The sequence below is a fragment of the Alligator sinensis genome, unplaced genomic scaffold (assembly GCF_000455745.1).
Source record: "Alligator sinensis unplaced genomic scaffold, ASM45574v1 scaffold1115_1, whole genome shotgun sequence".
Classification (NCBI taxonomy): domain Eukaryota; kingdom Metazoa; phylum Chordata; order Crocodylia; family Alligatoridae; genus Alligator; species Alligator sinensis.
In genome coordinates this window covers 1,396,928-1,420,611 of record NW_005842317.1, presented here as the reverse complement: position 1 = coordinate 1,420,611, position 23,684 = coordinate 1,396,928, and the positions used below count along the sequence as shown (strand labels likewise).

The following is a 23,684-nucleotide window of genomic DNA, read 5'->3' as shown; positions in this document are numbered from 1 at the left end:
CTGCTGAAACAAAAAATAAATTTTCTGAAAAAAAACGCTCTCTTAAAAAATTAAGAATATTATTCTCAGTATCATTTCTAGTGACATTCTGTAAATATGCTGCATTTTGTACTACTTATGTGAAAATTTAAAAGCAGTTTACAAAGCTCATTTAACTACCTCCATCAACACAAGGAAGTAGATAAATAATAAATTTCCTAAATGCCTAACTTAAGGCTACAATGCTAAAAGACTTGTTCAAATGAATCTGGGGCAGGCAGAACCAGAAACAAATCCTTGTTCTATCCTCTAACTATCCTAACATAAGACAGGACAGGTTGGCTTTGGCCTACAAAAACTCAGGCCTCTCTGAATGGGTAATCCAGAGCTGTCCAACTGGCACTCTGCAGGCAGCCTCTGAGGGGTTAATTTGTGGCTCCCTACATTGCTCTAGCTGCAGCAGCAGCTGGGGTCTCCAGGTTCCCCCTCACTCTGCTGGCTTCTATTTCTTGCCTCCATCCCAGAGGGTGGGGTGGTGCAGTGCTGCTCACAGGGCTAGGGGAGCCCAGAGTGTGGTGCAGCAGGGGATCCCATGATCAAAGGGCTGGGACTGAGTGTGGGGCTGGGGCACATGTGCACATGGTAAACAGGGAGTGGCATCCATTTGCTGTGGGACCTGGGGAACCTGTGCTCACACCGGGTACACAATCACTCTCCTTATCCCAGTGGCTCTCAACCTTTTTAGACTCAAGGTACCCCTCATTAGATTCAAGGGACCCCCTCAGAAAATGCCAGCTCTTAGTTTTCAGTTGTGTTTTTAACTACAGAAAAATAATACAGAGATTCTTCTGTTGCAAAGAATTCAGAAAGTCCAGAAGAGGTCAGGATGTTTTTAATACCATTCATTTCTATTTGAAATCTCTGGTTTACCCTGTGAATCATGTTTGCACACCTAATACTGCTAACATTACACAGCACCCCATGGCACACTGGAAAGGATCTCAAGGAACCCCAAAATGCCACAGCACCCTGGTTGAGAATCACTGCTGTCTGCTTTGTCCTAACATAGTTATCAAAAGGTAAATTCCTTTTTATTACATACGTGACCCTGGCGGCAGGCTACCTGAAGCCATGTCCAAATTTTTGGGATTCTGGGGTGCCAATAGGTCTGGATCTACTCCCACTCCATCTACAGGCTGGGAGCACCACGCTTGGAGCACTCTCCCGTGGTCCTCCCCACACCACTAAATAACTATTTACAATAATTTATTATTTACAATAGTAGTAACTGAGAGCTTGACAAATTCAACATCCCATAAATAAAAAACAAAATATTTTCAACAAGCTCAATAATAATCTATACCAGCAGATAAAGTAAATACTTATCATATAACAAAAACAATTATGTTATCAACTTTAACACACAGGCAACTTATAACAGGTATATATACACTTAGTCAGCCAGGTCTCCACAAAATCACTCTGCCTGCAGCAAAGTAGCCCACTGTGCAGTGCCTGCAGTGGGGAGCGGTGCTCGCTCTGCCTCAGAAGAAAGATGGCAATGCCATCATCTGGACAGAAGATGGGGGTGCCTGTCACGACCTTAGGTGTGGCTGCTCCGGAGACCAGGGTTTCTTCCTTTTCCAGTCTTTCCTGGGCGCCTGCACTCTATCACACCATTCCCCAGACACTTCCCAAGGCAGCTCCCCTGTGTTCGGCACCTGGAGTGCCCCTTCTCAGCTGTACATTATAGAGCTCTCTGCTGGGGCTCCCACACAGCCATGATTCCCTGCTCCTTTCTCTAGCTCTCCCAGAAAACCTCCTCTAGCAATCCCTGTCCCTGACTCCCTCCCAGTGACTCCCTGCACCCAGGGATCTTAAGAGTGGGGAGGGGAACCTCTTTGCACAACCCCTGCTCCTTTAGTAAAGGATACCAGGCAATCCTGGGTACTCATTAGCTTGTGGCTCCTCTGCCCTCAGTAGCAGCTCACTCAGTCACAATTCTTCTGCCCATCGTCCTCTCAGAAGCACTTGTCCTGGTAGCAGCCCCCTCAGAAGCAGCCCTTCTCCACACAGCTTCAGCTCCCCTCTCCCCAGCTAGTCTCCCCTGTTTTTCCCGGGGTTCCCACCCTGGAGCTCCAGCTGTCCAATCACATGCATGCATTCAGTGTGCACAGCCTGCTGCAGAGCCTTGTCCCAAGAGTGCAAACACCCTGTTTGAGCTTGCAAGCTCAAGGAAACCCTTCAGCACCTTTACACAGATATAAGAACCCATCCACACAGGCCCAAGGATGCACTTTCATGGATTCAATAGCGAAACTGAAGCATATTTAAAAATGAAAGCCACATTTATTGGTCCACAAGGGAACCAGATTTTAATGGACTTTTTTTGACAAAGGGGAAAAAAACTCATAGAGTATAAAATAAATGTAGTTTACTTCTTGAAAGGAAAACTGTTTAAATAATGAAGGCAAGGCATTTTAAGAGACTCCGAACAACAGATACCAAACTTATTGGCAGGTACAGACAACTGCCATTTTTCAGCAGCTTTTTCCAATAAGAAAAGCATCATAATTGTGGACTAATTATTATAATAATCTTCAAAATACTGCAGTATCAAGTAACATCACACTTTAAAGGAATCAACATCAATAGAGAAAATCAATCCCTACCTTATTTGAGCGTAAAGACACTCTTCCTCCACATCGTGCACAGAATTTAGTTTGGCAATATGAACAGTTATGGCCACAGCCATCGGCAAATTTTGTTTTGTGGCAGATACCACAAGTTGGGGCATCACCCTTCTGCTCTTGCTGCTGCTGTGATTCCTCTCCCATCTTCTTCACCTGCTCCTTATACATTTCAAATTGTTGATGCAATTTCCTACAAAAGAAAACACGAATAAAAAGCTTTTTTATCTGTGCATACACTGACACAACACGTTTTTCAAAACAAATCAAATAAAAAATACCAGAGTAAACAAAATGAAGAGATTTAATTTATTTCACATAGAAATATAGCTAAAAACAAAGGAGTTAAGGGTCTCAGCACTGACAACATACAATTTACTGTAAGTCAACTGCTATAAAGGATAAATACCATATTGACTCAAATATAAGATGAGATTTCCCCCCATCCTCATCTTAGTCATGTACCAGCAACCCCCCCCACCAGCCACATTAAATACATTAGGTATCATTAAACTGTTGCTAGAAGCAACATGTGCTCAAACATGGAAACCAACTATAAAGTTGACTGAGTTGACTGAATGCAGCCCATGCTGAGCTGAGCATATAAAATACATTCTTTCTTTCTTTCTCTTTTTTTGCATGTCCCTTTAAAAAAAATGGGCAGTAGGGAATAAGCACCAGGCCTTGAGGTACTACAATACTAGGCAGGCACTCAGAGAGATCAGAGGAAGCTCAAACACCCTCCCCTGGTGCCAAAAATGCTGATGGCAACCTTTTTTATTTTTTGGTCCTTAAAAAAAAGGGGTAGGTATTCCCTCCCCAGAAAACTGGCACCAGGTCTGAAGGAACTGAAATACCAGGCTGGCACCAAGAGGAACAGAACCTGTTCTAACACCCTCCCCTTAGGTCCCAAAAATGTTTTTTGTTTTTTTTGTTGGTTTTTTTTAGATTTTATTAGAAAACAGACCATAGCAAACAGTCTCAAAACAACCCCCAACAGAGGCCTCACAGGAGGTAGTACAACATAAGATTTCAAAAATTACAGAATGCACACATCGTAATTGATATCATATTGCCCGTCATCTCATTTATACACGGCATATACAAACATCCCTTAGTATTGTCTATCAAGCACATATTACACTTGTCGTGTCAGTCATCCTGTACTTTTTCAGGAAAAAAACCCAAAAAAACACTGTGTGCAATAGAGGTCCCCTCTGTTGTCCCTATCCCATCTGCAACCCTTGTCCGCCTTTTCTATCCACAAATGCTGACTCTTAACTTAGCCTATACCTATGTGGGGCTGAAACAACCCCCTGAAGTCCAGCCCTTGCCAGAACTTTTCATCCCCTCCTTCTTTCGTATTCCTTTCTCTGACTCAATAGAAGTGCAGCTCGTGCATTGCTAACTGCAGACACTCTGTCGTGGAAAAGCACGACCCCTTTAGAGCCAACAAGGAGCGCAATTTCCACAGGGCTACCTTGGTGCACGTGATCAAAAATGCTCAATCTTAGCCAAAAGGGTGGGTTAGTACAGCCCATCTGAATAACATAGTTCCCATTACGCTCAGCCCCCATCACCACCAGCTCTTATTCCAGTCATAGTGAGCCACTACATCAAATACATTTCAACTTCATCTTCACTCCCACAGCTGAGCTGTGCCTTTCTTTGCCATTTCCAATTATTCCTGTTTCCTCATGAATCTTAAATGTCTGGCAAACATCACCAAACTTCTGTTGCCCCCTGTCTCAGCCTATCACATGTGATTAGTGTGGCCTAACCCTCTATGGCGTAGAGACAGACCAGACAGCCCTGAGCCTCATCTGCATATACATTTCTGGAGGGTCCCAGGACTTGTTACACCAGGGGCAGGCAATTATTTTGGGCAGAGGGCCGCTTACTGAGTTTCGGCACACTATGGAGGGCCGCATGGATAGCCCTGCCCCTTGACAGGTGCCCCACCCCCTGGTTGCCATCTTGTAATCAGAAGTCCCGCCCCCTAACCCCTGACCTTTGTCACCCAAAGTCCCACCCCTTGCCCCCAGAAGAAGGGGTTTTGCCATCTCGGAACCAGAAAAATACCAAACTATATTTTAAAAAACAAACATCTACAGCATTCATTAATTTGATTTCAAAAAATATTTGTGTCCCAATGTACATGTGTTTGTGTAGTGTACACAGAGGTGATTGCACAATAGCTTAAAATCAAATCTTACTCTTGTATATTGTGGAGGGATACATATAAGTTTGTGGGGGAGCTGTGGATATGTGGGTATATGGAATCTGGGTGGGTATGGGGTTTGTGGGGGATTGTGCGTGGGGAGAGGGTGGCTGAGGTATATGAGGGGGTGTGGGGGTCTGCATGTATGGCAGTGTGAGGGGGGTGTGGGTGTATGTGTATGGCCTTTGCCCACACATTGCCCCCGCCCCCCACACATACACACGGCCCCAGCGGCTGGGGGTGGGCAGGGCTGGGCTGCTCAGTTCTGTTGAGGGTTCCCCCTGTATCCTACTGCTCCTGGCTGCCTGTCAGCTTTGACAGGCAGCCAGGAGCAAAAAAATATTAATTTACTAATCTTTTTAGGGGCCCCACGGGCCGGATAGAATGACCTGGCAGGCTGGATCCAGCTCGCAGCCCATATTTTGCCCACCCCTGTGTTACAAGAAGATCAGGTTCCAGTTATGAGCAGTGGGCTAATTAGCACACAGTTCCTTTTGGGGAGTATCTGGAGTACACACACATACTGAGCAGTGCTAACTGTGAGATCACAATGGTTTGAAATGCTGTTGACTCTGCTGGGGCCCAGCCCAATGAACTATATCATAAGTCATGAGCCTTTTGGTTCTGAGCTAATACCAAGCACAGTTTTTATGATGTATAAGTCGGTACAAAAGTGATATCAAAGTTGTGTTATGGAGTACCTGTGTTAAAATTTGCAGCAACCAATCAGACCCACAGCAGTCTCTTGTTCCCCTCTGCAGTTTCTTCCCTCCTGTCTGTCCCTTCCCCCGCCCCCACCATATTGTGACATGTAGCTCACTTCCACATTTTGCTTGGGGGGGGGGGGTGTGGAAACAGAGCCTGACAAGAATGGGGGGGGGGCAAGAAGGCCATAGGGGGAAGAAGGAAAGAAGTTGCAAGGGTAGAAGGCAAGGGGGCCACCTTACCCTCCCAGCCACTATTTTCCTTGCTGTAGGAGTGGGAGGGGGATTAATTCAAAATAATATTCTGATAATTAGATTCTACACCTGGAAAATTATAACACATTTATATATTTTCCATATATAGAATCTAATTTTGGGGAGGTCATCTTGTATTCAAGTAAATACAGTAACTTCACTCTACTGTGAGACCAACTACTGGTAAACATAATACCCTGGCTGAGATACAAGACTGCAAGATAATAAACTTGTCATTATTATGCTAAAGGAAGTCTGATTGATTGACTGATTCTTTCAGAGTGCAGCTTTACCTATTTCTATTATTCAGTACTAAATATACCTAGACTATTTATATTGCTTTTTTCATTCTAGTATGGGACAGATGAATTATTCTTAAACTTCTTATCAAAATCATGCTTTGCCAACATTAGAGTCAAATTTTATGTAGCTCTCTTCAACACAGGAAAGTTCTCTCAATATTGCCAACTCCAACAATTTTAGCACAAGTCTTGCAATAGGTATTTTTGTTAAAGATACAGGTCCTGGCATCAAAGTATTAAATGAGAATCCTACCTATAATGTTAAAGAGTTAAGTTTCTAGTCCTCGTGGTTTTTGAAAAAAAGGGCTTGAAAATTTCACAGAAGTACATCCTAAAGGCTCCAAAACCAGAAGGCAAATAAAAAAACTACACATTATATTTCTTTAAATCTCATGATTTCAGAGAATCTAAATCATGACTTTTGAATGAGTGGTCTGGGCAATACTGTCACTTTTTCTCTCTTTCCAAGTACTATCACTCATTTCTTCCTTCTCCTTGAACTGTGGGAAGGGTACAGAAGGAGACACGTAACAAGAGGAGCAAATACTGGTCAGCATATGCATATGTATAATACCTATAGTCTGGATCAATTTTTACTCTCCAGACATGCCCTTCAAGATCTCTGCTTGTTTTCATATTAGGCTAAACTCCTTGTCCTCGCCTTCCAGGTCCTGCACAGCTTCACTCCTACTTGCACCCTGGCTCACATTTCCTCTGCCCAACACTCTCCTCATAGTGCCATCTCTTCGCTCTTCTTTACACTACTTCAAATTTGACTGAACTAAAGGCCAAATGTTGCCCTGTTACACCAGAGCAGGTCTCATTGAAGACAGTATTCTCAGTGACACAGAAAGTCACATTTTAACTAATGTATGGATTCATAAGTCGGTCCTTTAACAGTGGTTTGAAACTATGTCCCTTTTCTATTCTGTGATTGTAAAGTACCAAACCCCAGAAGGGGATGACAGTATGACAAAAATAAGAAATGCAAGACATTTACTCTATTGTTTTGATTTGTATATTGCACTTATAAGAAAATATCTAGATGTTTATGCATGCTATTATCACTTTCATTTAGAGCCCAGTTCAGCATGATACTTAAGCACAAAGGTGTCCCAGAGTCAAGGACCCTTCACAGAGAACACACTGACAGAATTCATGTTTGTAGCATATTGGGTCATTGGTGCCAGCTGAGTAATAGGACAATCCTGGCAGGTACTTAGGAGTGAATACCCTAGCTGGGTAAGAAAGCTGTGGCTTTCACCAAATTCAAGTTGTGATAATTTATGGAATCTGTCTATGAAGGATTTACATGTTCTGATTTTAAAACTGCTTCAATGGATGTAAGTCATCCATATGTTCTCAGGGCTGATGTAATGTCTTTCTTAGACAAAGGAAAAATGGAGACTCATAAATATGAATAGCTCCCATGGGAGTATCTCAGGACAAGGAAAGGACCGTATTCTTAGTGAAACCAACTTTCTCAAATGTATTGATAAACAGTTGGGCTTTGATGCATAAGACTTTTCCAAGAAAGGGGAAAAACAAAAGAAATGAGTCTTGAAAACAACAGAGACTGAGTAAAAAAATTGAAGTAGGGGATTCACCATCTTGATCTTTCCAATTCAAGGGGGTGCCTTACTGGAAGATGTATTTTAACCAAACACAAGTTATTGGACTTGGTAAAGAAGCAAGATGGTGAAATGCAATGACCTGTGATATACAAGATGCTGGGACAGGAGGATCTGCTGCTCCATTCTGATTTAAACGTCTAGAATTATGGGACCAGCTCAGGAAGAAGAAACTGCTGTAGGAGGAGGGGGAGACGTACAGAGAGAATCCATTATTTGGAGAAGTAGCTGAGGCAGGGGATGGTGCAAAGGAATTATTGTTCAAGCTAGGAAGGAGTCATCCTTCTGTCATGCCCTTTATCCTTGTAGTGGCTAGCCATTGGCAGCCATGCTTGCCAAAACTTGACCTTAACCCGAACAGAGCCTAAAAACAAAACAGTGACAATCTGCACAGGCCTCCTAGAGAACTTGTAAATCAGGCTTGTTCCTGATTACAATACTGGATCTTGATCCTGCCTTGTCCTGTGACTTCTAGACTCCAGCTCCTGACCTGGCTTGTTCTGTAGTTTTCAGACTCTGGCTCTTGACCTCAGCTTAACACTCGACTCCGGCTCTTAGCCTTTGCCCTAGACACCGGGACTGACTGCACACATCCCTGTTGCCTGGCAATAGATGTTTAATGATTTTTACTTAAATCTGTTAATTTCTTGTGCTATCTAATAACAAAAATAAAAAGCAATTCTGGTGGAAATGTTTACAAAGTCTATATATTGTGTGCTTCAGCTATCACGTACATCCTCAAAGACATAAGTTGTAAGGTACACTGCCCACAAGACTTTGGGAAAAGACATGCCCAAGACTTTGGGATATTTTGGGGGGTCCACACTAGTCCTGGAGTCCTAGGACAGCTGAATTGTAAATTCCCACTTCTCTGAAGGGGTAATAGACAAACAGTCCGTGCCCATTAAATTGTGACAGGGTGGCCAATGAAAGACACAATGAGACAGGGAAGCAAATGAAAGATACAGTGCTAGATTATACCCTAACAAAAGCCTACACAGTCTATTATGATGGGACACAAACAGCAGCCTGATGTGGTCCAGCATGGGGAGGTATGACAATACATCTTACTGTTTTCATGTTCATATCAATACAAAATTGCATTCCTCCTGGGCATACATATTACTGCAGAGGCATCTATATAGATCTGTCTGTCTGTCTGTCTGTCTGTCTGTCTATCAGGGCTGTGCGAAGCTTCAATAGCTGATTCGATTTGGAGGAGATTTGGCCCGATTCAGTGGCTGAATCTCTGAATCCCCAAATCAAATTGGAAGCCTCTAAATTGACTTGGAAAAGATTTGGCACTGATTTGGAGATTCGGCCATGGACTAAACAGGCAGCAGTCCTTACCACACTGGACCCAGCTGCCTCCAGCTGATAAGTTTGGGCAGAGCGGGGAGGGAAGGGGCATGAGTGGGCAGAGGGGAGAGGGAAGGGGTGTGGCGAGGGGCAGATCAATGCCCCACAGTGAGGGAGGGATTGGGGCTGGGGCTGGGACAAGCTGGCCAGCCGGGACGAGGGGTGTAGGATTCAGGGATTGGGGCTCCTGCCACTGCACGCCACCAGTCCAGGAGGGCATAGGAGCGGGCTGATCTTTACACAGGGTAAGGGCGGGCTGCAGTTGCACTCTGCCTGCTCCCCGCCCCCTCACTGCAGCCTTTGAGAGCGGCATGGTGGCATGTGCATCCTGCCACTGAGCGGGCCAGGCAGCAAGGCACAAGGCACCACTTTCAAAGGCTGCAGTGAGGCAGAGAGGCAGGAAGCAGTTAGAGCACAGCTGCAGTCTGCCCTTGCCCTATGCAAAGATCAAGGGCCATGTGCACCCCTTCCCCTTGACTACCTGCACCGCAGCTCTGGAGGAACCACGGGCTACAATTGTCCCAAGACCTGGCCGGGTCCCCATTCGTTGTGGAGGGGGCCTCAACTGGGCCGAGTGATTAGGCAATCAGAGCCCAGCAATTCATCCAGGGGCATGGTGCAGGGGAGCTGGGGGGAGGGTAACGAATGTAAATGGGGCCCCGGCTGGGCTGGGTCATGGGGCAATCCTCACAGCAGGCAGGAGCGAGGCAGGCTCAGCTGCATGTTGAAGGTTAGCAGCAGTCCAGGTGGGGAGGCAGGGAGCTTGGACAGGGGTGGCACTGGGAGGGGTAGCTACTGAGGGGCTAAGGTGACTTTTGGGGTGGCTATAGGCCCCCAAATCCCCCCTAGCACCGCCCCTGGAGAGTTTTCAAATTCATTTAAAAGATAGATACAAAAGGAGCAGTTATGTCTTCAAGTTCAACATTTATGTATTGGAATCCTCAAAACTCCCACTAAGCTGCCCCCTAACACTGAAGACACTTACAATCCCTCAGTACCTAAGTGTCTACTGGTATTACCCCCTCAGCATCTACATTTGTACAGAATTATTTATTGTAGCAGGAACCACAACCCAGGTGTTCCCTACGAATGGTAACTACTAGGTTATAAGAGTAATCCTCAGTCCATCCCTGGCCCAGTCAATATTTCACTAGTTACACAAAGTGCAGCACCTTCAGTAGAAGCGATTGAGAGAATGAGACGACCCAGAATACCCAAAGGCCTTGAGATTAGGGTATTTTCCTGGGAGGTGGGATACCTGCCTTGGGCAGAAGCAGATCTGAATCTCCCACATACCAGATACATGCTCTGGACATTAGGTTACTGGATAAAAAAGACAACATAGGTGACTTCTGTTTCTTGATTTTGTATGACAAAGGCCTCACCTATCTTAGTTGCCTGATGCTTCCTAGTTGTAAATCCAAGGGAAAGGAGGCGCCTCATCTCAGCCAAATTAGGTTCCTAACCCACTGAGAGGGGCAAGGCTTCAGGGCCAGCCCACAATTTTTTGGGGCCCCCTGCAACATGTAGTTTTGGGGCCCATGATCCATCAAAAAAATCAAAATTGCAGTTAACTGTTGTATAAACTCACTGAAATAAAATAGTTGGGGATGGGCTGCACACATGTGGGCTACATTGCAGGGGGCAAGGGGTGGGGGCAGCATGTGCTGGGGATGCCTGAGTTTGCTGGGGATGCCTGGGTTTCCTCCCTGAGACCAGGGCCAGGGCAGGAGTGGAGCCACAAACTCCTCCCCCACTTGGCCGAGAAGGGCCTCCCTGCCTGCATTGAGCCCTTTAAACATGGCGCAGGCAGCGGGGGGCAAGCGGGACATGGCCCCTTGGCTGCAGGGCTCCCTGCAGCCACAGGTTCTGCAGGATAGGACGGGCCAGCCCTGCAAGGCTTGAAGTGCTCCTTAGCATTCCTCACCACCTAGACTAGGCAATTCTTTCTCCATACACTGGGGTTGGCGATTCCCATTCTCATAGCTTTGTCGTACATTACACTTAGGATGTGTAGTACTTTAACTGCACTTAAAATACTAAATTTGTGCATTCAAGTAGGAAAACACAGGCTAAGTACTATTGTATAGTAGTAAAGTTAGAAGCTTTTGGGCAAGGAGCATATCCAGATTGTGCTAGGTAATACATGCTATGCAATAATGGGAATGCTCCATGGAGTAATACCAAAGGTCCTTAACATCTCACTGACTCAGAGCTGCACATTAAGCACCTATATCACCTCAGAATTCAGAGTACTTACAATGGGGGTGGGAGGGGAGCACAAACCTGAGCCAGACTACTTAGGTGACTTTGCCAGCAGCGCTGAGTTCAGCATAGGGCACAGCACCTCATACTCACTCGCAAGCATCATAGTCACAGTGGCAGTGCTCACCTTTTGCACAACTGCCTGATAAGAACACTCAACCAAGAAATAGAACACCTTAGTTCTAGGAATCCTCAGTCTGAGAAGACACAAAGCAAATCTACCACTCCCTTGTTAATCACATCTTAAAGACTTATAAGACTCATAAGGCAAGAAAAAGAGAAAAGAAGTAGGAACCTGACACTGACTCACTGCTGAGGCTACTCCCTTGAAAAGGTGGGGTGGAAACCTGGCTTCTGGCTCCTGCCACCCCAGTTTGTTATCCAATTACTATCTAATGTAAAAAGTACAGTCAATCACCACCAGCTATGTGTTTTAAACAAATGAATGAAACAAATGATTTTAAACAAATGATGCTCTTGGCAACAAACAGCAGATAGGCATGTGTCTATGGAATCACTAATTTTACATCCCTCCCAACCCCAGGCTATATTCCAACAAACTCAGGCAGGAGTTATCCAGGTGGCTCATCTAGACTGCTTTTGAGAAAATGTATTAAAAAAATCAAGGCAAATTATGGCTGTAACATTTCCAGCCAAAATGGAGACTCCTTAGGAGTCTATGACCTTTAGTGGTTTTGCAGGTTCTGGAGTGGGGTTGATCTATATCACTTTTTGGCACTTAGGTGCCTAAATTCTTCCCAAGTCTATTTAGGTGCCTAAGGATGCATCAGTGTGGTACAGATATTTGTTATTAGACCAACTAGATAGTTGCAAAAAATATTCTTTATTTGCAAGCTTTCAGGCTCACATGTCCCTCCTCAGGTGAAGGAGAATGCAAAGATTGTAAATTTTCTTCCAGGTAAAAAAGAAACTTCATATTGCACAGGAGAACTGGAAGGAGGTATAAGTTCTCATGGGTGGAAAAGTTCATTTTAGGCAAATTAGGCTTGGATAAAAGTTTGAGCAGTCTGTTTACCTCAAAAGTGTCTTGATGGCAAGCAGGATGTTGATTTTTTTCTTCTTTCTTGTTAAGATGGTTCATATTTCACAGGAGGACTGGTAATGAAAAGTACTCATGTAAATGTAAATTTGCTTGAAACAAAGGGCTAGAGCAGGGGCATTTGCTTCCAGGTCTCAGTGTTGAATTTTGCTTCTTTCTTGTAAAATTATAAAGTTTTCATTTCAAAATGGCTAATTACAATATCTTCCATGTTTCAGAGATAAAGGGCATGTCTACATGTGACACTACATCACTGTAGTGACATACTACAACTACGTAACATTCACAGGTGTCCAAGCATGACTGGTAGCTACTGTGCAATAGCAGCGCGCTCCCCTGTTATAGCATGCCAGAGTGGTAAAATAGTTGCTAACCATAACCATGCAACACATGTATGGAGCAGTATGGGTGGTTACTGTGTCATGCTTTAGTACTTCCAAGAGGAAGTGCTAAAGCACGGTGCAGTAACAACATTGCCATAGGCAATGTAGACACACACTAAGAAAATTACTTTAATCTAGCCCTATATGAACAATATGGATCTAAGGCCCCTGCCACACATTACATATATTACACAATTAACTGGTCAACTGCACAATAAATTTAGACTAGTCACATGTGCAAAGTAATGTTAATGCAATTACGTGTTTAAACATACAATAAATGTAAACTAGCCACACATACAAAGTAATTATCGCACCATAAAAATGTCCATTCCACTGTAAAAGAGTCAATCAGCTACAAAGTTAGTGCTTAAAAATGTGTAACAGCTTTATAGCTGTTACAACATTAATCTATCCAGTTTTAATCTGAACATATGGCAGGGTCCTAACCTTAAGTCTAAGGAATAAAAGCTATGAAATATCAGAAACAGTATTAAACTAGTATGCTTAGAGCAAAATGAAAGGTGAAAGGGAACTTCATTTTTCTTTATGATGCTTTATCTTTGCCAGATATTTTTGTAGATGAAAGTATTAAAAATTGTCCATGAAACCTAACATAGTTCAATATAACTAATCTTCAGGAGGAAATTACATTTGGGAGACCAATTTCCTTAATACTCTTTGTAGACCCTAAATACAAATAACTGATAAAAATACTTTGATCTGAAATGTTCCAGCTCCTTACAAAATAAATGTTTTACTGTACTGTTTCAGTTGTTTATATTTAATTCAAGTACTTTTTCAATACATACAGAAATTGTACAAAAATGCAGGCTTCAAATAATTTTAAAAGAAATGGAAAACTCAAATAGCAGTCAGATGCAAAATCAACAATCCTAGATTTTAGTATTATTTCCTTAGCATTTCTGAAAGACTCTCCTTATGGCTTAGATGTTGATGTCAAGTAAATGTATCAATTGTTCAGTCTAGTACAAGCAGCAGTCTTCCTCTTTCTGCACCCCAACAACATGAGTCCAAACAGAAATTATTTACAAGGGTTCTAGAAATACCAACCTATAACCTATTTTTCAGAGGTGCTAAGCACTTCCAGGTTCTCGTTAATTTTAATAGAAACTACAAGTACTCAGCCTAAAATGGAACCAGGATTTCATACAGGTGTTGAGGCTGCAGCAGAAACTGCTCCTAACAAATTATCACACTGCTATTATGCAGTTATGAAGGTAATAGTTACAATGCCAATATGCAAGTGCAAGCCTTCTGTAGCTAATAAAACTTAACAATATTGACCTGACCCTACATATCTTATATGTTCAGAACTCCTATCAACTTCCACAGCAGTTTTTAGTGTACAAGGAATGGGCACTACATTTCTTTATGCTTACTTTATTAATAATTTCATGGTCCCATTTGCTTAAGTTAAAAAGTAACTGATACTCTTTGAAATGTGTAGTCCATCTACATACTCCACTTTTTTGGCAAGGAGGAGGAAGAGGAAGAGGAAAGCACCTAGGCCAGAGATGTTTCTCATCAGCAGCATCTGTTAGCAGGGTAGACGTGCCTTTCACATCCTCATACCTCCAGCCAAGTTTGAGTTCCCTCTCTATCTCAAGAGCTAGTGGTTCAAAGATTTCAAAGTATTTGGGATAAAGGTGGGTTATGCAATATACATATAGGCTATACAAAGAACATTCTAGATCCCTTTTCCTTCTTTGAGTCACTTTCTGTATTCTAATTCTACTACTGGTGACTCCCAAGCAGAGTCTAAGTAAACAGCAAATACAGCACAGAACAGCCAAATTTCAGAACATTTTTTGAAGCTTGCACAAGTTCCTAGTTTTGGAAAAAGTACATAGAGGGTGTGTCTACATGAGACACTGATTGCACAGTAGCCTAATAATACTGCATAGCAGTGCGCCACAGCGCAGACAGTGCTAATACGTTACTGTGCAGTATTATTAGGCTGCTGTGCAGTAGCATCACTTAAAAGACATTCACCAGCACTACTGTGCAGTAACTCTGGTTACTGCACATTTATTTAATACTTGTTTATACAAGTACTTGCTTATATATGTACTAAATAAATGTGCAATAACCACTGCGCAACAGCATCTTGTGTTGATGTACTCAGACTGAAGCATACCCATATTGAATGAATAAACAATCTTCCCATCAAGTGACTTCCCAGCCAGTTGGTGACATAGCTCAAGAAACTAAAGTTGATACCAGTTCACCTGTGATACCATTCACATGTGTCACAGAGAATCTTGGGAACTCCTGAAGTGTCCAGATATGACAACATTATGGAGCCCTATGAACATCCCAAGTACAAAGAGCCTGTTCTGTTTTTCTAATGTGTGGCTTTGGAAAGAATGTATGCAAGTGAACTGAAATTCCAAGACTATATTAGGAAGAAATGTTTTTGCAGTCTCAAAGATTTTTTCTACATCAATGATAGTATCAGAAAGCTCTATACAATCAGAGCATGAAGTTCACCTAGTCTTCTTGCTAAATATTGAAGAGAGAGAGAGGTAGTTAGCCATGTTAGTCTGAAGTTAGCACAGCTCCTTCAGGGTAGGGTAGGATAGCATAGCGTCTTACAGACTAGCTCATTCAGAGCAGCATGAACTTTCATAGGCTACAGCCTACTTCATCAGATACTATGAATTAAGTTCTTTACAGAGACTTATGGAAGAGGACACAAAGCTATAGGGTCAAAGGGGCATTCATTAAATTGGACAGAACTAGATTTAAGTCCTATACAGATGTAGGTTACCTAACACAAAGATAAACTTTGGAGACACTTTAAAAATCTTCTCACTATTGGATAAAAGAATACCAAGAAAACTTGAAACAGCAGATGCACATCAGACATTGCAGTAAAATGTATTCTCAGAGAATTTAGAGATAACCCAATCAGGCTGAGATACAGCAAACAGTTTAAACATCTAATCTATTTTGGAAAGTAACAGGAACATGGCATTGATGCGATCAGATGAAGGATCCTCTTTAATTTGAAAGGTATGTGAACTGTGTCAAGTCTTTATTAAGTTCTCTCTCATGTCCCTATCAACACTAAATATCCATACTTTTAGATGCAGTGACTATAGATTCAAAGGTGGAATTTGTCCATAGCCTTGAGAACTGAACTCTGAAATCAAAGACTGAAGGTTTAAATACATTCTTTGTTATGGCCGAGAAGTGTATAGTAAAACAAAATTGACCATGCTGTGTTTGATGTTCTGAATCGTGATTGGGAGTTGGGAATCAGGAGGAAATGCATAAAATAGGCCAGGTGTACAAAGAATGAGAAACACATGGTACAGTGATAGATGGCTTAGATCAGATATTAAGCAGATCTGAAGACATTTTTTATTTTCTAGTGTTGTAATAGACTTAAGTGAGGGAAGCCTCTTCTTGAATACATTGAGAGACACAGCCTTGTTGTGACCATTTGTGATTGATCATGAATCATCAGCTCAAGTTCATGTTTTATTATGAAGCTTTCCAGCATAACTGGGTTTACCTCTCCACTTGTCTGTTTAGTTGGAATACTATTCTTGCACTGTTTCACATCACCTGACTTCTACAATATTTTCCTATATTCCTTAAAATGCCTTGCAGATATTGTGGATGGCCCTCACTTCCAGTATATTGATGCGCAGGGCTTGATGTTCTTGAACTATTAGATTGTTCATACAAGCCCCTCAGACTTGTGTGGAAGTATCTATTAACATAATCTTCAAGGAGGAATGAGGTTGATGGAAATGCCTTCATAAACACCTCTTACATATTTCCACCAAGTTAGAGATTGAAGCACTTTCTTTGGAATCCTCATGGTCATGCGTACAGACTTGTTTAGGCAAATAAACTGATGCAATCCAACTTTGGAGTTGACAGAAATGAAGTCTTCCATGTTGGATGACAAAAATACAAAACACCATTGGGCCACAAATTTTTTATGTTGATGATTAAAAATGTACTGAATTCTTCCTGTACTTGGTGCTTCAGTCAGTCTACACCGATGTCTAGGTACTTTGTGAACACTCTTGGTGCAATTAAAGAGTCCAGAGGGATACAAAGGGGACGTTAGTGATGTCACTGCCTGTAATAAATCTAGGGAAGTATTTGTGTGCCAGATGAACAGCAATGTGAAGAGATGGAACATTAAGGTTGGGGCAGCTGACTAGTCCTTTGGATCTTGGGGATCTCAGGGATGTGGTAAAGCAACTAGAGAGACAATTCCAAACTTGATCTTTTCAATAGAACATTAAGCTCACTGTGACAAATGCTCTTTATTCTTGGAATGAGAAAATCTCAAATAAATCCTCTTCTTGGTTGAAGTGGTACCTCCCCTACTTGTCTTAACATGACCTCATTAAGTTTTTGTTATTCTGCAAAAGATAGCCCATATCCATATTCCATCTAAGGTATGTGAGCTGGAGGCACAAGTGCATTTTACATCCTTGTGCTTCCAGACAAGGGCAGAAACCATTGGAGAGCATATGGAAAAGGACAGGACTAGGAAAGATATTGTATTATATAGCCCAGGGGTATCAAACTCATTGGGCCATGGGCAAGATGAGGGTCACTGAGCTGGTCTGAGGGCTGGATCAGGCCAAACCAGAGCAGAGGACCTGACCAGTGCGGCACCGCATGCAGCATGTACCCTGTGCCAGCCCCCTGTACCATGTGCAACACGCACCAGCCCCACTCCAGTGTTCACTCTGCATGTGGTGTATGGGTTGCACACTGAATTGGGTGTCCTGCTGGACTAGTCCTACCAAGTAACTCCACGGTTGGATGCCTCAGGCTGTCTGTACATGCCAGACCCAACATGTAGGGCCAGTCCAGTGGCACATCCCAGGCAGTACATACCCAATGTACCACTAAAGCTCAAGCCTCAGAGCAGAGCTGGCACATACACTGAGCTACACTGGCCCTGCACAGCCTAGCCCAGGAGCCAGCACTCAGGGCTAGTCTGGCATGGGCACCGCATGCAGCCCATGCCCTAGACTGCCCCCCTGTGCTGTGTGCAGTGCCCACAGTGCTCAGTCCAGCTTAGGTACCAGACAGGATCCAGGCGCAAGGTCGGTTCAAGACCCATAGGCTGGATCACAGGGCTCCACATTTACTGAACTTCAATACTAGAGAGTAAAGATAAATGATACAGTTGAAAAATCTTAGGACACTGGCTAAATAGGCACGTGCAGTCACTGTAGTGCCTGAATTAATGGGCTGCTGGCTGCTGGGGAAAAGAAAAAAAGTTGAATTAGAATTGGCAAGGCTACTTTACCTGTCCTTTCTACTTACAATATTTAGTATTGAATAAAGCTGGGGCCTTTGTTTACTAATCAACCATGTCCACCTTTGCTGGCAGTGCCACTCAGTAGTTGTTTGCAAGTACAATGGTCTGTGTGTGTAAGGCTAGAGGAAAAAGTAAATACAAAGGCTAGGACCATATGGCCACTTAAAGATTGGCCCAATTAATTCTATGGCATTTCTCTGTTGATTTACTGGAGTGAAGTTAAACTACATGTAAGCAAAGAAAAAATTAACTCTTCACTGAACCCACTGTTTTCAGTCTTGTTCAGAAAAGCATGTAACTATGTATTTTTATTGATTTATTTGGCACTCTGCTCAATCTAATTTTAAAACTATCTTAACTGTTTGCAAGATAATAGCTTAATGACAAATAATTTCCTCCTATCTTTAAATTAGTATTTTATTAAATGGATTGTACATAGCATTTTTACATTATATTATATACAAAAAAACCTGAGACTAGATTCAAGTTTTAAAAAAAGCAGAATGTCATAATGAATAAGAAATCATTTTTAAAATGTTTCAGACTTGCTTTTTCAAAATAAAATAAGCAATCAAATACACTTAAAACTACTACTAACCCCAGGTAGTGATCTGTGTATGCAAAGTTATATGGGTTTTATATCTCTTAGATGTTCTACTCTAATGTAACTCTGAAACACATACTCATTATCCATATTCCTCTCTAAATATTTTTAACCCTATTCTTTAGCCAAAGGCTCCACAAGTCAATTCTGTATTGTGTAAAATCTTTCATATCTTTACATGTGCTACTTTTCATTTCTATTAACTGATCCTTATGACAAATGCTATGCTTATGGTAGCCTGCTTCACTGAGTTGAGTGTCTTTACTGTCATTATCTTCAATTTGTCCCAGATACAATGAATTAAAATAATCTAGACTAAAGGTGACAAAACACACAGGTCAGTATAGCTACATCCTTTTCAAGGGTTTTCTTAGCAAACTGTAAATAAAATTTAAAAAAACATGATAGCTTATTTTACACCTCAGACTTATGGGATTGCCTTTAGGTAGAAATAAAGTTGAAAAGAATTCCAAGCCTTAACAGTGCTTTAATTAACTATGAATGGAGATTCAATGTCTTCAGCAGAAGTGGAGTACAGAATTTGTCTAGTTAAATATAGCATTTTCCTCTTCCACTCGATTTTAGCTTAGTATTGCTTGGATTTACTGTGAGCCATATATTCTTCAGCAAGAAGCAGATCCCACAGTAAGCACTGTGCTATTTTTATGTTGCTGATGGTTTTGTTAGGGTAAAACAAGACCTACTACAGCTGGGTGGAATCCATGTTACTAGCCCATATCAACATTACATCTCATCCCCTCTCCAAAGGTTCTCTGTCAGAGGATTACATCTTTTTTGAGATAGGATGACCAGAACTGAACACAGATACAGATTTTCAGTATTAGATTATTGTTACTTTTAGGCATACATTTAAGTAATTTACCATAAACATGTTATGGTAATCAAAGAGTGGCAGAAATATATTTTTATATTTGATGCTGGATAAATTCAGTATCCATTTGAATTTTGGAAATCAAGAAAGCTGAGGCTAACCTAGACATGATTTATGTCAATCAGTGAATTTGACCCTGATCTCATTTTTAACAATCAAACATTATTTCAAGTGAAGAAACTAAATATCATACAGAATTCTTCCCCCTGGCAAATTAAGAAAACAGATCTTTAAAATAAACTTCAACCTGTTCATTAACAATTACACAGTTTACTGCTTTATCAGAGTAAGTTTCCCAAAGTAAAAGGGCTTCAGTTAACTTTCCATTTCACTTGTTTCAGTAAAATATATTTTTATTTACTTTACACCATGGTTAAGTTAACACTTCCTATTGAGAGGCATACAATATTTACAAAATGTACCTTTCAGAATTACTAAGTCACTGGCTGTTAAGCACCTTGAAACATTATTACATTTATGAAGAGCATCACTACCAGAGATAATATTTCTTAAAAGTCACTCAAGTTACCTTATTTGCATCATCACTTGATGTACAAATAGATAACCATCAATTTCACTCTGTAGCTTGAAAGAACCCAAAATACTACTAAGCTGCTATGCTAAAGGACTTTTTTTAACTTTCCTTGGGATGTTACTTTCTATAAGACTTCATTATATCATGTTCAAAATAAATATGCACGAAATAATAGGTCAATCAGCCTTAGCTCCGAAACTTAACACCCCTTGACATTACAGTATCATGATCAGAATGGGTTCATTCCACATCACTTACAACATTCATGAGCATTTTCAATTATTAACTAACCCCTATCCTTTTACTGCTGTGACAGTGCTGTTCTTATCTTTCTGGTTTTCTTTTTTAATGAACAGGTGGGCAACATTCGAAAAGTTAGTGTAGACAAGGTTCAATTGTATTTACTACTTGGCTGTCTAACTCTGCAGTCCTAGTTGACTTTACTAGTAAAAGAGGTCTGAGTTTTGCCTCAGCATTCCCACAGCTGCACATTGGAGCTATACTGATAGGAAATCTCATGAAACATTTAAGTACAGACAAAGCTTTTGAGTGTCCAAGAAACTGACAATTTTCATATATTTAAAATAATAGAAAGTAGGTTCAGAATCTCAGTATTTTTCATTACATTTAACATATATCATCAAGAAAAAAATTAGTAACAGACCTTGAAAGAAATAAAAAACTTGCCTTTCACCATCTAAAATGAAAGGAATTTCAATTTTATTTTAGTAAGAGATTAACAGACTGGACAAATCTTGTTCACTTTCAATGTTCAGGGACTATTTGCCTGGGTAAGGTGGAAAGCAACTGGCACTGTGTCATTTATAGATAACGCTGGTCCTTTACAGTTTCCTCAAAAGGAACTCATAACTTTATGTAATACAATGAAAATATGTCAGTTGAAAAAGCATGAAAGTACTTCCCCATTTTATCTTAGTAATTGAAAAATTAGATAATAAAATGTGACTATTGCTTAGTATCTTTATAGCACAGTATAAATACAAGTTAATCACAAAATATCCCTAAGAGGTATCACTTGCATTTTTCAAATGGAGATATTTAGACATAGAGGTTAAATGTTTTGTTCAAAGCCACAAACACAAAGTCAATGGCAGAGACAGGATTAGAATTCAGTCCTATACTTAATTCACTAACCTCTCAATTAAAGCTTATCAATTAATCATTAAAGGCTCAGTCCTACCGGGGTGTAAGTGAGGGCTGCAGGAGAGTGCTAATGAGGCACAAGCAGGACTGGTGAACTTGCTTTGTTACCCATATTCCATTAAGGTGAAATAAGCAGCTAGTAGGAGGCATTTATCTGCTGTTGGATGATAAAGAACATTGTATGGAGCAAATGTCATGAGCCACTTAGACAACTGTGTGAAATTCTGTTTATTTATAACCTTTAGAAACTTTTTTACCTCAGAAGCTTGACATCCTGTTATTCCGAATGCATCTTTTCAACACCCTCTACTGAAGCATTTTCTATTTGGAAACAGAGGTAACTGACAATTCTAAAAGCAGAGGATAATTTACAATTTTCATTGTGTAGGCTGCTTTCAAAACACTACGGTAAGGCCATGTTCTATCTTTGCCTGCTGTTTAATCCATTTTTTTCTTGCTTAACAATCCTCACTTCAATATATAATTGACATTTCTTCACATTGTTGAACAGTGCTCATGTCTCTGTATACTTTATGTATAAATTCTCAAATAGGAAAATCTATCTGAAAAATTTCTTCCTCAGTAAGGAAGTCCATAGAGCCATTACAATGGGTACCTCAGCCTGTTTGCAGTTTTGGGTCAGAACCAGACCTGGCAGTCACTTGCAGCAGGAACTCCCCACCTTGTGCAACCACGGGGAGGGGGGAATGGGAAGTGGCTGAGGCAGCAGCCTGAGTTGCTGCCTTTAGGGGCAGAGGAAGTGCCAAAATAACCACCACCAGCAATGCAGCAGCTGGTGGTGCCCTGTGTGGAGCCCACTGCCCTGTTACACCTCTGCTCACTCTCTTCAGTTCCCTCCAGCTGAGATACCTTTCACCACTAAGATCATTCAAATTTACTTTCCTAAACTACAAACTGAATTAAAATATACCTTGTGGAGGAGAAACCCCACAACAATGTTTTCTACTGCAAAGCAAGTAAATCCCATCTAACAATAAGAAATCCAGATCCTTGTACATTACTTCTAATCTCTATTCTAAATGATTCTTTTGATTCCAGAGTGTCATGACCCAAAGGCATGATTGTGTGTGTGTGCTTCGGCACCAGAATTATCCCCGCCAAGTTGCAGCTTCATTGCACGGGAGAGTTTCCTGTTGCAGAGGAAACCCCGGTGCAGGGACGAGTTTCCCGCCTTTTTTGCAGCTTCTTTTACAGAGTGCATTGCTCAAGTTGCAAGAGGAATGCACGGTGCAAAAGAGTTCCCGCCACCGGTATGCAAATTCGTTCCCCGCTATTGGCTAGTTTTAAATTATTCCCACGTGGCGGCTAACGATTGGCTTGTTAGCCGTACAAGAGGCTTGAGCGGTTTCCGCCCAAGCCGAAGAGGACTCCACATCCATCTCGTGGGGACTCTGGATACATGGCAGGGTATTTTGGTGGCTCGTTCACCCAGAGCATCCGGAGCTCTGTACCGTGGAGCCTAGCAACCTCCACGAGACCGTCTGTGTTGTCTGTCTGTAACCGCAACTCAAGCAAGTTTTCCAGCCTGCACCACTGCCATCTCGGTGTAAGTAAACAATCTTTAAAACTACCGCTAAGCGTTTGTGACTAATTCTAGCTCGACGGCCTTCCCTCTCCGACCCGGCGTGCCCGGGCTGCTGGCCACAGCCCGCGTGCAGCACAGAAAAGGGCTCGGGTCGCTCCCGGCCCGCACACAGAGCAAAACAGATTAAAAAAACAAGGACACCCAAAACAAAGTCATTGTCCCAAGTCCCTTGTAGTTAAGTATGACAGTGCCATTACAGGGGGTATTTGAGTCAAGTGTGCTAGGTGCTCTGAGGACTGTACAGGCCAACATGTGATAAGCACATGAATGACGTGTGCCCCCGGTGGCTGGTGGGGCACAGCAGTGGTGGGAGCGTGGTGGAAGCACCCACAGATGCCGTCAGCACTGTGGGCGGGGAGGGTGGTGAGTGCTGACCAGGAGTCACCAACCATACACAGATGCCTCCAGCAGTGTTGTCAACAGCCAGCGGTGATCATGGACCACCTGCAGATGCCACCGGTGATGTTGGTGGCAGGGGGGCGAGCGGCAACCACCCACAGGTGCCCTTGACAGCATCAGCAGTGCCTTTTTGTAGGGGGTGCACCACCACATGCACCTCCCACATGTTGCCCCTGGATAAGCACCTTGTAAAAAAAAAAATTCACAGCATCACTCAGTGTGCTGAAACATCCTTCACTTTCCACATTTTTCCTGCCCAGAGACATAGTTGCTGTTCAGAACCTCACTTTTTCTCACCTTGATAATACA

The 23,684-nt window shown here is 42.1% G+C and overlaps 1 protein-coding gene across 1 annotated transcript in view; it reads right to left on the bottom strand.

Moving 5' to 3' along the window:
- Window positions 1-23,684, bottom strand: part of LOC106722451 (regulating synaptic membrane exocytosis protein 2) — a 136,917-nt gene that overhangs the window by 70,371 nt on the left and 42,862 nt on the right. The window contains exon 2 of the mRNA XM_025209935.1: window positions 2,652-2,862. Within this exon, the coding sequence (XP_025065720.1) occupies window positions 2,652-2,840 (189 nt within the window). The 5' untranslated portion in view covers window positions 2,841-2,862. The remainder of the gene's footprint in view (window positions 1-2,651; window positions 2,863-23,684) is intronic.